This window comes from Talpa europaea (assembly GCF_964194135.1).
Source record: "Talpa europaea genome assembly, chromosome: 12".
NCBI lineage: Eukaryota > Metazoa > Chordata > Mammalia > Eulipotyphla > Talpidae > Talpa > Talpa europaea.
In genome coordinates, this window is record NC_140079.1 from 77,875,221 (window position 1) to 77,889,376 (window position 14,156).

Here is a 14,156-nt window from a genome sequence, read left to right on the forward strand (position 1 = left end):
GGCGGGGCCGAGCGCGGGGCCGAGCGCGGGGCTGAGCGCGGCCCACTCCCCCGGGGCGCTCCCGCGCGGGCTTAAATGGGCTGGAAAGAGGAAGTGACTTCTGGCCTGGCGGCTGGGGTTGGGGGCAGGACCCGGCAGGGAGGGCGCACAAAAAGGTTCTGCTTCTTCTTTCCGCTTCTGGGTTCCTCGAGCTCCCAAGAGGCGGCTGTGTTTGTCCCTGTCCTCCCGTGGCCCCCCAGGTCCCAAGGGGTGCAAGCGACCCGTGCCCATCACCGCCCTCTCCTCCTGGCTCCCTCTGCGCTCCTGGAACAGCCAGGAGCTCCCGCCCCGGGGCCCTTGCACGCCTTCCACCTGCAACCTCTTCTCCCACAGAACCGTAACTCCAGCCTCCATTTTCTACAGGTGTCTGCTCGAATGGTGCCTCCTCTGTGAAGCCTTCCTTGATAAGGTCACATAAAGTACCAAAACTTTATACTTTCCACGCTCCCACCCCGCCCTGTTTTTTTTCTTCAGGGCATTTTTCAAGACTGGCCTCTTACTGGTTTTATTTTACTTTTAAAAATGTTTCTCCTTAGCAGGACATGAGCCTCATGAGGGCTTGGCCTCTTTCGGCAAGGAAGGACTCCAGCCCTTGAGCTGGTGCCTGGCACACTGTGGGCCTTTCATACACACATGGGGAGTGACTGAGGTACTCCTGAGAGAGCGGATGGGCTGTTCCGTGAGTGTGGGCTAGCAGGTGCACATCTCTGGCATGTGGGCGTGGCTGAGCACCAGCAGCAGTCAGGACAGAGCTTGAATGACTTCGAGTTCCAGTCCTGATTAAAGAGTTGGCCTCAGAGGCGCGCAGTGAAGCGGGACCATAGGTGCTGGGAAAAGGAGATTTGGGTGGAAGAGGTCAGGAGGGAGGGCAGTAGGGTGCCAGGGGAGAGTCTGCGGTCTCCCTCACTTAGTCTGGCTGCTCAGGCAGGCAGGTGGGGCCTGGGAGGCTAGGTCCGTGGAGAGCTGGTCCAAAGTCAGACCCAGGCAGTCTGGACGGGGCCAGTCTGTGGTCCTGAGCTGCAGATTCCAAGATTGAGACCTGGTAGCAAAGACAGACAAGTATTGAGAGCCAGAGGTTTCCTGGGCTAGTGGGGACCATGGTTGGTATCTGGATGAGGCAGTGGGGGGTTCTAGAACAATGGCCAGCAGGTTGTTCCTGCTTTGCCTTCTAAGAATTCAGGTCCACTTTCACTCTGAAAGATTTGCTTGGTAGGTGCCGCCTGTCACTGCTGCCCTACCCCCATCAAGAGGTCACCAGCCTTGGGTGTGACCAGTCTTGCAAGTTCTCTTTCTGGTCATTTCCATGTACATAGCTAGGATCTTCCCACATAAAAGGACACACTATCAGCTGTGCAAGGAACTACAGAGCACAACGTGGAGAATCTCGCAGGCACTGTGTGGAGAGAAGGCTCAGACAGTGCACCTGCTGAGGGGGGACACCTTTAATTCGGAGCTGAAATGCTGCCAAGCCAGCCTTCGGTGTTGGAAGCCAGCGAAGGTGGGCTGGGGTGGGCACAGGGACAGTGGTGATGTGGGAGCACAGAGGGCAGGAAACGTGCCCTTTCTTGACAAGGTTTCACTGGCGTGCTCATTTTCTGAAATGTAGCCTTGTCCAGGGGTATAAGGATCTGTGCTGGGCCCCTTCCTCTGGGTACACGTTGCTCCAGTGAAAAGTTCAAAACAAAGGCCAGACCAGGTGGGGTCATCGCCACATGGTGGGGGGGGGGGGGGCGGGGCGGGAGCAGTGGTATGAGGCTCATGGCTGAGTGGCTGTCCTTTAATTATTCACTTAATGCTCCTCCCTGGTGGACACTCGGCTTGTCCCTGGTCTCCTGTGTCCCACACGGGGCTGCTTTGAGGTCCCTGCATGGATGCCCGTGTCCAGTGCTGCTGATTTACCTGGGTGGACAGGGGAAGGGCAGAGGAAGTCCGCAGGAGGCTGGCTGCAGCAGACCTTCCTTTGGGTACCAGGTCCCTGGCCCCAGTACTTCCCTCCCAGCGGCCTTTCCACTCTTGAGTAACTGCCTGGCAGGGCTGCCTTGTTCTGAGACACCAGCCACAGCCCAGCGCCCTAGGGACAGCTGCTGCCTTTCCACGTCCCTCCTGCGAGCTCCCCACACTTCTGCTGCTGGCGAGGCACTGGGTTTTAGTTTGTAGGCAGGCTCCCAGCATTTTAGCAGGGTTGGATAGGATTTACTTTGATGTAAACAAGCATGTGATTAAGTGATTTAAAAAAAATGGACCTAGATGAAGGAAGGAGATAATGCATAGATAAAAGATTTTTATTTTGGTGGGGGAAATACAAACTTAAGTTTTAAAACTATTGTGAAATGTATAGAAAACCTCAGGAAAATGCAGTTAACAATGATAGAAGTATGGTTATTGTAAAGCTGACATCTCATTAACTGTCACCTGGGAAGTGGAGCCATACCAGAGCCCCAGGCCCACTCCACCCCGCCTTCTTGCTCCCAGGAAGGAATTACTCTGAGTCAGGAGGGTTTATGATCACATCGTATCTCACAATGAGGTTGTCAGGTAGGTACAATTCCCCCACTTTATAGATGGGGAAACAGGTCCAGCATGGTAAGCAGGTTGCTACAACTGGTTGGTGAAGAGCTTGAACCCAGACTCACTCACACTCTGTCCTGCCAAGTCCTTGAACAAGTATGCAAGTGAATGAATGAATGAATGGTGATTGGGGGTTCATGAGGGAAGAGTCAGGGGGCATGAAAGACCCGAAGAGGGACTCCCAAATCAGGCCAGAATGGGAGAGAGGCAGGCTTTCCAGTCTGCCCAAGGATCTTGGCCTCTCTCCAGATACTTTCTCCTCCCTTGGGCCTTCCCCTGATGCTCCAGCTAATCAGTTCCTCAACCAGGAAACCCACCAGGCAGTAGGGTGTTGGAGGCACGTTGTTTGGACAGGGGTCTGGCAACAGCACCAAGACCTAGGCAGTGCCCTCTGGGCCCCGTCAGGAGAGTCTCTGACTTCCCAAGACTGGAACAAAGCAGCCCTCACCTTGGACTGATTTCCTAACTAGCTGAAAGCCCACTTACTACCCCCTTTCCGGGATAGGATGGGCCTCCTGACAAGGCCCTATGGAGGGGGCCAGCACACAGGCCCTGTTCTGGTCTAGTGCTGGAGAGACAGGATGGGGCCTCTGTAGCACTGCCGGCTGGCAGGCAGGTGGGCCACCTGGCAGTGACACTGGCTGTGTGGGCCGAGATCTAAGGGCAAGTAGCTATCTCTTCACAAAAGTGCAGGCCACTACTGAACTCTGTGCCTCCCAAGGGGCCCTGAGTCATCCTTTCTCAGCAAAAATCAGGCTTGGCGAGGCCTCCCTGGTAGAGCGAGGGGTTAAGACGCAACCTATTGAAGCTAGCCACAGCCACCACAGCACGAGTTCGATCCCCGACCAGGATGCTACCCACATGGTGCAGCAGACCTCTCCTGACTCACCCGCTGCTCCCCTCAGCAGTGTACTTCAGTACATCTGCCTGTTCTGTTCCCCAATCTGTCTCTGGTGAGTCCTCTCACCCCCCCATACTTCTGGCCTGTACCCCAGTTCTTGTATGCATAAATAAATCTTTAAAAAAAAATCAGGCTTAGAATGGATTCTGGTAGGTGAAGTGCAGGCCCTGTGGCCAGGTGCCTGAACTAGGGTGATGGGCTCAAAACACAACTGGATCACACCCCTGGGAATCAAATATCTCGGGAAATCTCCCCTGGGCCTGATGACATCACTACTCTGCCCTTGGCCAAATGACAGGGCTCCAGGCCTCTATACTCAGAGAAGGCAAAGCCTTTGGAAGCCAGGTGGGCACTTTCAGGGGTGGGGTGGGGATGGGGGTGGGCACCAAGGCTGGAGGCCAGAGCCCAGCTCACATAGACCAGCTTTCAACTCTGATTCTTTCTAGCTTTGTGTCCCTTCACAAGTTAACTCAAGTTGCCAAGGGCTGCCTCCTTAAAATGGTCCTAATGACTGAAACTGTTCTGTGGAATTGAGGTCCAAGTGCTTGACGTGGCAAGTCAGTTATCAGCAGATGTAGACAGTGCATGGGGCTTTCCCAGAGGTGCCCTGTCCGCCAGGAGTCAGGGCACTTTCTTGCGGGAAATGTCACGTGAACGAGCAGGCATTCCGGGCTGCTGGGACCACCTGAGCAGGCTCGTGGGGCCTGGGCGCTAGGCTGGTAGTGTGTAGGCCACCCTGTTGTGAGTGGGTTTTTCTCAGTCAGGGCTCCCCACAAGCTGCCTGGAGTGGAGTCGCCGGCAGGGACTCTGAAGGTGGGAAGGTTTTCCAGACAAGGTCAGTAAAGGACAGCAACCAAAGCCAACGACTGCTGCCTGTAAATGTCCAATCTGTCCCCACTGCACTGCAGCGTCTGACAGAGGCCCTGAAACCAAGAGGGCCCTTGACAAGGATCTCTGATGAGTGGGGATTTCCCATTACTCCCACACTAGGTGCCAGAGCACCCCCAAAACTAATGCCTGCCCTTCTAGCCCACTGACACTTCCTTATACACTGGGCCTAAATATGTCCTGTGGTGAACGCTACTTGAAGCTCATTAACCACCACCCCCTGGCCTAGATTCAGCAGTATGCTGCCACCATAGGGAGTGTGGTAGGGATTTGCTTCAACTCAGGGCTAAATTCAGCAACAAGGAAAACATGCCTCCAGATCCAGTTACCAGGGCTGGCATTTCCACCTCTTCAGCCCTGTGCCTGGGACTTGCCAAAGGGCTTCGTACCTCTGCCACTTCCAGGGGTGATCAGGAGAGCAGACAAGAGGGGGCAGTCACCTGCACACAGGTGGTTTAACAAGGTGTAGTGGCTCGTCCTGCTTCCAAGAGGTAAGCCTTCTGCTTTTGCTGGATTAGGGGTAACTCTCACAGGCCCTCTGGGGCCCTGTCAAGGGTTGTCCTTATTTTATAGCGCTTGGGCACCACCAAGGTTTATGTGAGCAGCCTTAAGACTGCATGAAGCTGGGGCCTCCCTGGTGGCACATGGCGTTAAGATGCAACCTATGAAGCTATCCGCAGCCACTGAAGCACAAGTTTGATCCCCAGCCAGGGAGCTACCCACATGGCGCAGCAGACCTCTCCTGCCTGGCCCGCTGCTCCCCTCAGCGGTGTACTTCCATCAATCTGCCTGTTGTTCCCCACTCTGTCTCTGGTGAATCCTCTCCCCACTGCCCCCGACACCTCTGGCCCGTACCCGTTCTTGTATGCATAATCTTAAAAAAAAAAAAACTGCATGAAATTGATGCTACAAAATGCCTGCCAAGTCTCCTCTTGCTACTGAGGAAATCCGGGGGAAACCATCTTTACAAACGGAAATTTTATCATACCATTTGCTTTCAGTGCTCATTTTCCTAACACTTCCTCAAAATAAAACCACAAGGTATGAGTAGCTGAGGGTGGGGGTAGGTCAGGCAACTTACGGGATCATCACACTAACCAGATGGGGAAGCTGGGGAAACCCACAAGTATTCTGCTTTGTTTTTACCAGTTTTCTGGGTGAAGTTGCTTGTCTAGAGCAGGTGGGTTAGAACCACCCACTGTTCATCTGCTGACAGGTCACCTAGGCTCTCAAAGACACCTTGCACATCTGAGTCAAGAAGTGCGTTGCCATGAGGCGAAATACAGAAAGCTAATTGTCCCTTATCATTTTGGAGTAAAACGAATCCAACTTAGAGGCTAAGGATTCACAACTCTTGAGAATCTGAACAGAATCAAGCGGCCCCATCTGTGCTCATCCTACTAGACCTGGCCATGAAAAGCACAGGTAAATTGCTGTGCCAAAGCATGAGGGCTGCAGGTCCTCTCAACCCCTAAATCCTGTCCCCACTCTAGGGAAGTAGTGCATTCCTGAACCCCATTATCTTCAAAATACAGACAAGCCCAAAAAGTGCTGCTCCCACTTAAGAGATCAGAGACCATACTTCTAGAAACGTGCTTCGGTGCGTGACAATTCTCTACCCACAAGTGGTCACGATAACCATGTCCCGAGGTGTAGACTGGCACCTGGGCTGTTAAGCAGAAACTGGGACGGTTTGGTGCTCAGTCACTATAGCAGATCTTTTGGTACCTGGTGAGGTACCTGGTGGGAGAAATGGTTGTTCAAGATACTCAGAATAACCAAGTCACTTCAAAAGGGGACTGGCCACCTCTTCCCAATAGCTCCATCGGAGTAACAGCAAGGCCAGAGCTGGGCCCTAGCCCTGTCCTGAGTCTCTACTTGACTTCATCTTGGTACAGAAGCCACACCTTACCTCATAGTCAGGGCCGACTTAAAACCAATGGAGGTAAAGTCTCCAGATAAGCTAAGGGCGAGCTTGGATGCACTGAGGTCTTAGCCTTGGTAGGACCCACAAATGCAGATTTCCAATCAACTTTGTCTCAGCTTTTGCATAGCCCTTCCTCAGTCCTACCTTTAGCTGCTCTGCCTGTTGAGGAGCAGAGGCTGCTACAGAAACAAAGCTTCAGCTTTCCTGCCTCTGAAAGCGGTTTGGAATGTGGGTTATACTCAGCCCAACTCCATCGACAGGATTTACTAGTACAATCCTGGGATGTAAACTCTTTTCTGGTTTTACTTATAAATTCATGTAAGCTGTCCAGAAGTGGCACGTGGATTTGGCCACAAAGCCTTTGTTCCTGGTCACTTTAATTTATTCCCCAGTAAAATGTTTAACACTGAATTACTATGTAATGAAGATGTGGATTCAGAGTCGCTAAGAACATGAGAATTACTGAGACCTATTAGTTTTGTTTTTCAAACTGATCTAGTAGATTTTAGCGAGCAAGTTTCCTCCCCAGGAATCACACTATTTACAAATTGCCTCATTTATAAGTGCACTGTTTTCATTAACACAGGTAAGGCTTAATCCTGTGGGCTTTGTGGCTCTGGGTGGGTGAGCCAGGGGTCATTGACAACATCCTAAAACAAGCCCCTGGCGCTGACCTCAGAGGTAACTTTGCCACTGCAGGCAAGGTGATGTGGTTCAACAGCTGTCCTGCCGGGAACAATGCTGTTCTAAGGGAAGTTTCACCAAGACACCCCCTTGTGGGAAGCAGACTGATGAGAAGCTGTGTTCCAGGCCCAAGATAAGATAGGGAATGGCTGAAGGCCCCTGTGCTCTCCTGGTAGAAGACAGATGCAGCTACACACTCCTGCACTAGGCCCACTATTTCTGGAGTGAACCGAGCTTGTCCATTTGGGGAAGGCAGGAGGGGAGAGGACACCATTTGTGATGCCTTTAAACAAAACCACGAAGTTGCTGCAGCACCGTGTTGTTGCCCTAAGTAAAGAAACTGCCTTGCTGACACTTAACTGTGTTCTAACACTATGCATATACAAAACAAAATACACATATGCATATGGTGGTGGTGTTACAATGGCAATATATACTTACCCTGGATAGGAAAACATCTCCTTGGAATGTCTATGATCCCAAGAAAACTTTCATTTAAAAAAGAGCTGAATAGAGAATTGTGTAGAAGCTTAACTCCTTTTAAAAGCAGTCTTCGAGTAGATTTGAAATCCAGGGGTTGGAACAAGTAAGTGTGGATGAGGACAGCCTTGTAATGTGCACTTTCAAAGAACTTTAAAGGAACCACAAGATTCTACTAAAATAGCTGTGTCCTATTATCACAGTTGGTTAGTAACATTTGTTTCACCTTCCCTGGGCACAGACTGCAGGGTAAAGGAGGGGTAGAGGGCTATGCTGAGAGGACAAAAGAAATCTAGAGCTGCAGTGAGTTTCGAGTGAGGAGCTTCTGTATGTGATCTGTCAGGTGAGGGGCCTGGCCTCCCAAGCTGTACTTTAGCTGCATACAGTTGGCATACCAGATAAAAAATGGAGGACACAGCCCCTCAAGAGTAGATGCACAATGATCTCAGGAACACCATGAACGAAGGTGTCCTTCTGAGGAAACGAATTTCTGAACAGCGCCAACCTCACCCACAGTCTCCCAGAACATAAGTCATGAAAACACCTTAGAAAGAAATAAATTAGTGTGTGAAAGGCATGGATGGATTTTATTTATTACCCTATATCTACAATTTAATTTGAGGTAAAATATAAGCAACACATAAAAATGCCTATTTCTGCTACCATGTAATATAATTCTCCATTGTGAATATTGTGATAAAGCTAATGAAAACTATGCCATCACATATCTAGCTTTTCATATAGCTGGTATTTTACAACTCTTACTGTTTGTGAAATCTCAACACATGTATAAGATTCTCCTACAAATGGTGCAGACTATCAGAGGGTGCATAATTAGCTCACTGATCCCTCCCTCAATCCCCACACTGGAGCCTCAATGTTACAAGTAGAATCATAAAAGAATGAAGGCAATGAAAACCCATTTGAGCCTAATCCAAGCTGGAACAGTGTTCCAAAGAACCGGACACCACAATCGGTTATACAACTGGGAGGCTTTAGTGTCATTTAGTTTGCCCAAACACTCAGACCTGATCTTAAACTTCTGGTACACCATGCATTTTATTCGGGTGAAAGTAACCGAGAAAGTGGTTCTCTGTAACCACTTTAAGTCACACGCTGAGATACTGACCTCTTAACTGACTGTTAGGTGATCCAGATGGTTGTTTTTTAATGATAAAAAACATATGAATCATGATCGATAGCTTAGGAAAAGGTTTAGTCAAATATACAGATACTAACTGTTCACTCAAGTCATTAAGGAGAGTTGTGAACAAAGAATCATTTAAATGATTTTTCAAATAGAAAAACTAAAACAACTGAACTATCACAGGTGTTTTCTTCACTGCAGAAGCTGAGATGTTCCAGGAGGAGATATCTTCACTTGATTGGAAAATAAACACCATAGCTGAAGGCTCTGCTGAATACGTAAAAAACCTGATGGGATTCATCCCTGTCGTTTTCCCTGTCGTTTTCCAGCATTGCTGTAAAATCCTCATAGCACATTCCAAAGTAAACCAGCCATTCCAAATCTACAGTCACTCTGCTCTTTAATTCAATTCACAGAACTGCTGAAAAAGTAGACATTTCTATCTAAAAGTAGAAAAAAAGGTTTGTATAGAAGGTATTTCTGTTATACAAGTATATTACACAGCTTGGGGCAGTAACAGGTCCGAAAAGCTCTTCTCAACCACTGATACTTTAGGCTAAAATAAGAGAAAAAACAAACAAGCAAGAAAGTTGGTTAATCTGATTATGGAAATTTAACATTCACAAATATTACAACTTAATACTTTAATCCATGAACTGACAGTATATGGCAAATTCCATGACAAAAGTCTACAAAAAAAATGTATTACAGATCAGAGTGAACAAGTTTCAAGCCATACCTTGTAACTATTTCCTTCTCATTCCTAACTCAGGTTTAATGAGCTTCAATACAAAATGAGTACTAATTTTTGTCAACTCCTAGTTTAACATTTTCCTTACTAATAAAGAACTTGACCAAGTTTAAGAAGTTCAAAATGATCAGGCTTCTAACTTAATCATGCAAAATGTGTAGCAGATTGTGTAGCTCAGATAGACTGCAAATATTTTTATGATAATCAGGGGAAAAGTTTGACAGTAAATTCCAAAGGTGATAGGACAAGATTTATCCTATAAATTATAAACAAACAAAAAAACCCAGAAAAGGGGCATCCCTGGTGGTGCAAGGGGTTAAGTTGCAGCACTATGCCACTATACACAGCCACTGTAGCACGAGTTCGATCCCCAGCCAGAGAACTGACTGACCCACATGATGCAGCAGACCTCTCCTGTCTTGCCCACTGTTCTCCTCAGCAGTTTATTTCAGTAGATCTGCCTGTTCTGCTCCCCACTCTGCCTCTGGTGAAGCCTCTCACCTCCCAAACCTCTGGCCTGCACCCCAGCTCTTGTATGCATAAAAAAATAAATCTTTAAAAAAAAGAAATCCATTAAAAAAAAAAAAACACAAACAAACCAGAAAATCCACGCAATTTTCCTTTTTTTTTTTTTTAAAAAAAGATCTATTTACGGCCTCCCCGGTGGCGCAGCGGTTGAGCGCCAGTTCAATCCCGGCTGCTCCTCGGCCACCGGAGGAGGGTCCCGCATGGCGCACAGACCTCTCCTGCCGCCGGCTGCTCCCCTCAGCAGTTTGCTTCAGTCCTTCTGCCTGCTCTGCTCCCTGCTCTGGCTCTGGCGAATTCTCTCACCCTCCCGCGCTTCTGACTGTACCCAGTGCATGTATAAACAAACAAACAAACAAACAAAGACCTATTTATTTATATAAGAACTGGGGTACAGGCCAGATGTGGGGGAGGGTGAGAGGATTCACCCGGGACAGAGTGGGGAACAAAACAGGTAGACTGACTAAAATACACTGCTGAGGGGAGCAGTGGGCGAGACAAGAAAGGTCTGCCGCGCCATGTGGGTTGCTCTGAGGCCAGTGGGGATTGAACCTGCACTGCGGAGGCTGCAGACAGCTTCACAGCGCTGTGCTCAACCACCTGCGCCACCAGGGAGGCCCCCACAATTTTCCTTTTAAGGCAAATGTGCATGTATATCTTCAACTAATGGACATATATTGAGTCCAAGAAAATCTCTCCACTTCAATCTTGTAGCTCAAACCATCCACTATGGATTACACTTGAACCTCACATACTGTGAAGATGAGGATACTTTATGGCTGATGCTGGAAAACACATGGCTTATAATATGCAGGTAGATTCAGACAGACATTGCATGGCATCCCAAACACAGAAACCGATTTACCCTAGGAGGGAAGAGGTCTACCACGTAGGGTCTGGTTCTTGCTTGATCTGAGAGTTTCCATCAGTCTCCTTTATTTCTGTCAAGAAAAACAAAGGGAACCAATTAATTATGCTATCAAAGAGAATTAAAATAATAAAAAATAACATTTTCAAAGACAATATAGGTTAGTTGTCAACAAGTTCTAAATTTTGTTACCCGTGTTTTTAAAGTAACAAACATCTTATTACTTGTGTCTTCAAAGGACATTACTATATAGATTACACAGTAGTGACTCAACTTTTCATCAGGAATCACTGAAGGGTCATTTGGGAGAAATAGAACAAAAAGAACCCTTGAGTAATTTCTGAACATGTTTCAGGGTATACATTACAAACCCAACTCATCCAGAAACAAAAGGACAAAATAGTTACACAGGTCTTTCTAGTTTAATAGTTTTAATAACACAATCCTTTGTCTAAATAAAAGTGTTACAGAACTTAAATTTATGACAAGCAGATTACCCTTTTACCTTCTGTTGCTGGAACCTCCAACTGGCTTGGCTCAGATGACTCTAAAGAAAAGCACAGGAAGATTTATTTTAACATTGTCCAAAAGTTGCTTTTAATTATTTAAAGGGCCCAGAGGGAGGAACAGATAAAGCTCTCCAGACACTGTACACAAAGAACAAGTCTAAAATGAAACAAGAGCCAAAGATTCTTAGGATTATACACACAAATACTGAACTAACTGGTTAAAATCAACTTCTGAAATGTGATGTTAGCGCACACAAATAGAAGTCTTAACTAACAATATAAACATAGCTCCAATATGAACATAAGCTCCTTCATATCTTTATTCTCTTTCATCTGTTGGAGTCCCTTTTAATAAAAGCCTTTCATTGTTTTCAAAGAATCAGAGGGTAACAAATCTAAACAGCATTTCAAAAGAATTTCTAAGACCACAAAGCATGCATTTCCACCCATGCAATTTGGTGTCTAACATTTTACAAACATATGGCATACAGAGCAAATTTAAAATGACAACCTTCTCACTCAAAAATTGCATCAATGCTGTTGGTTTGGGTTTCTGATCTTATGCTTGACCTGGGCCAGTGCGACTGAATGGCACATGGTCCATCGTTCTCTGTTAGAACTTACAGCTTTAGTGCATACAGGCTTCCAACACAGGAGTCAAAGAAAGTGTGTGCATATGTGTGTGTGCTCGTGCATGCTGAGACCTGAGCTCTATGCACAACAGGCCACACTTTTTAAAAGGGATTTGTTCTACTGAACAAGTAGGAAGAATTCTATGTTTTACCCTGCTTCATCTACCTTGTATCACTGGGCCTTCTGACTCATTCTGATCAACCAACTCTGAAAATAAAGCAAATTAGTTTAAATAACAATTTAATAACTTGTTACATTTGAAAAACATTTTTACATACAGTCTCCATTTTGATGCTCTGACTTTGCCGTAACAGGCAGTACTTTCCTTATGACAAGAAGGGAACACAAACACTACAAGTTCTGGTGTATGTCCTGTCAAAATAACTATTTCTGTCTCTGGTGAATCCTCTCACCCCACCCCCCTATACCTCTGGCCTGTACCCCAGCTCTTGTATGCATAAATAAATAAATCTTAAAAAAAAAAAAAAAGAATTCCTAATTGGAATGAATCAAATAAAGCTCAGTACTAGACTATAAAAAAAATATTTCTTAGTAATTACCACAAAATTCTACTATACACTATTGTTGAAGGATTACAACAAATTCAACATTTTAAACAAAGCAAAAGGTCAGGGAGGCTTAAAACATAATGTTCACTGAAATTAAAAACTGCCCACAAGACAGATGAATTTGGATTAATAAAAAATATTACAAATTATCTATAAATAATCAAATTCCTGATGTGATTAAAACTGAATGTCATAAAGATTCAAAATCTGTGAAGCAAGAAATACTTCTGCTTTTACTATTAACATCACTAGTTCCTAATATATGTGGCCAAGATAGAAAGTATGTTAAAAACAGAATTTATACCAACAAAAAATCTTCATGGTTTGAGATATAAGCAAATGAATAAATTTTATGAGGGCATAAAACTCAAAGTTTAGAGGTAAAAGAAATGTTATTAAATACATGACACTAAAGGATGCAAGTCAAAGAACTGTGTTTTCAGTAGATCTGCCCTTTCTGCTCCTCCTCTGTCTCTGGTGAATCCTTTCACCCCTGCATCTTTGGCCTGCACCCCAGCTCTTGTATGCACAAATAAATAAATCTTTAAAAAAATTTTTTTCCCAACAACAAAGAGAACATAAAAAATACTAGCACAACTGAAGTTTTGCAAAACAAACAAACAAATGAAAACTATTTAAAGCAAGGGGGCCTCCCTGGTGGTCTAGGGGTTAAGTCTCAAGGCTATCAATGCAAGGGCCTGAGTTTGATCCCCAAGCAGGGAGCTAACCCACAAGGCACAGCCATAAGCCATAGCAGACCTCTCCTCTCTTGTCCTGCTGCTCCCCTTAGCAGTGTATTTCAGTAAATCCACCAGTTCTGCTCCCCACTCTGTCTCTGGTAAATCTTCTCACCGCCCACCCCCCCAACTCTGCATATACTCCAGTTCTTCTATGCAAAAATAAATAAAATCCTTAAAGCAAACTGAATACTAGGGAACTATAAAAACACTTAAATTTACACAAGAATATCAGAGAGCCATAAATATGCCAGACATTGTACTTAAACATTACTAGGAACAAAATCACAATAAAAGACCTACTTACTCCAGCACTATAATTATACAACAACAGTAAAAACAAAAAACAAGACTATTGAGCAAAATGTAGGCCAGACATTGTTCTAGATTAGGTCAGATCAAACTATATTTCATATAGTCAGTATTTCCAAATTTGCAGGTCACTTAATCTCTTGCAGCTTTTCAATTCTGCCATACACAAATGGTTAAGAGCAGTGTTCCAATAATTTACAAACATGGGCTGGAATTTACCTATCCCTGGTTTAGATGACTGACATATAATGAGTCTTTGAAATGTTCTACAACACCCCAAATGGGACTATTATCATTATCATTTTGTATGACTCAGTAAACTGAGATCTTAAGAAGTTTAGAAACTTAGGCCTCCCCAGTAGCGCAGCGGGCTGAGGGCAGCGCTATGAAGCTGTCTGTAGCCTCTGCAGTGCGGGTTTGATTTCTGGCTGGCCTGGGAGATACCCACACGGTGCAGCAGACCTCTCCTGTCTCGCCCACTGCTCCCCTCAGCAGTGCTTTCGGTCCGCCTGCCTGTTCTGCTCCCCACTCTGTCTCTGGTGAATCCTCTCACCTTCCTGTGCCTCTGGCCTATACCCCAGAACTTGTATAAATAAACAAATCTTTTTATTTTTTTTA

At 46.0% G+C, this 14,156-nt stretch overlaps 1 protein-coding gene across 1 annotated transcript in view; it reads right to left on the minus strand.

Moving 5' to 3' along the window:
• Window positions 1-9,115: 9,115 nt before the first annotated feature.
• Window positions 9,116-14,156, minus strand: part of GTF2I (general transcription factor IIi) — an 88,359-nt gene continuing 83,318 nt past the window's right edge. The window contains exons 32-35 of the mRNA XM_084249734.1: window positions 12,086-12,127; window positions 11,284-11,325; window positions 10,776-10,851; window positions 9,116-9,190 (exon numbers count right to left, since the gene is read on the minus strand). Of these exons, the coding sequence (XP_084105860.1) occupies window positions 10,793-10,851; window positions 11,284-11,325; window positions 12,086-12,127 (143 nt within the window). The 3' untranslated portion in view covers window positions 9,116-9,190; window positions 10,776-10,792. The remainder of the gene's footprint in view (window positions 9,191-10,775; window positions 10,852-11,283; window positions 11,326-12,085; window positions 12,128-14,156) is intronic.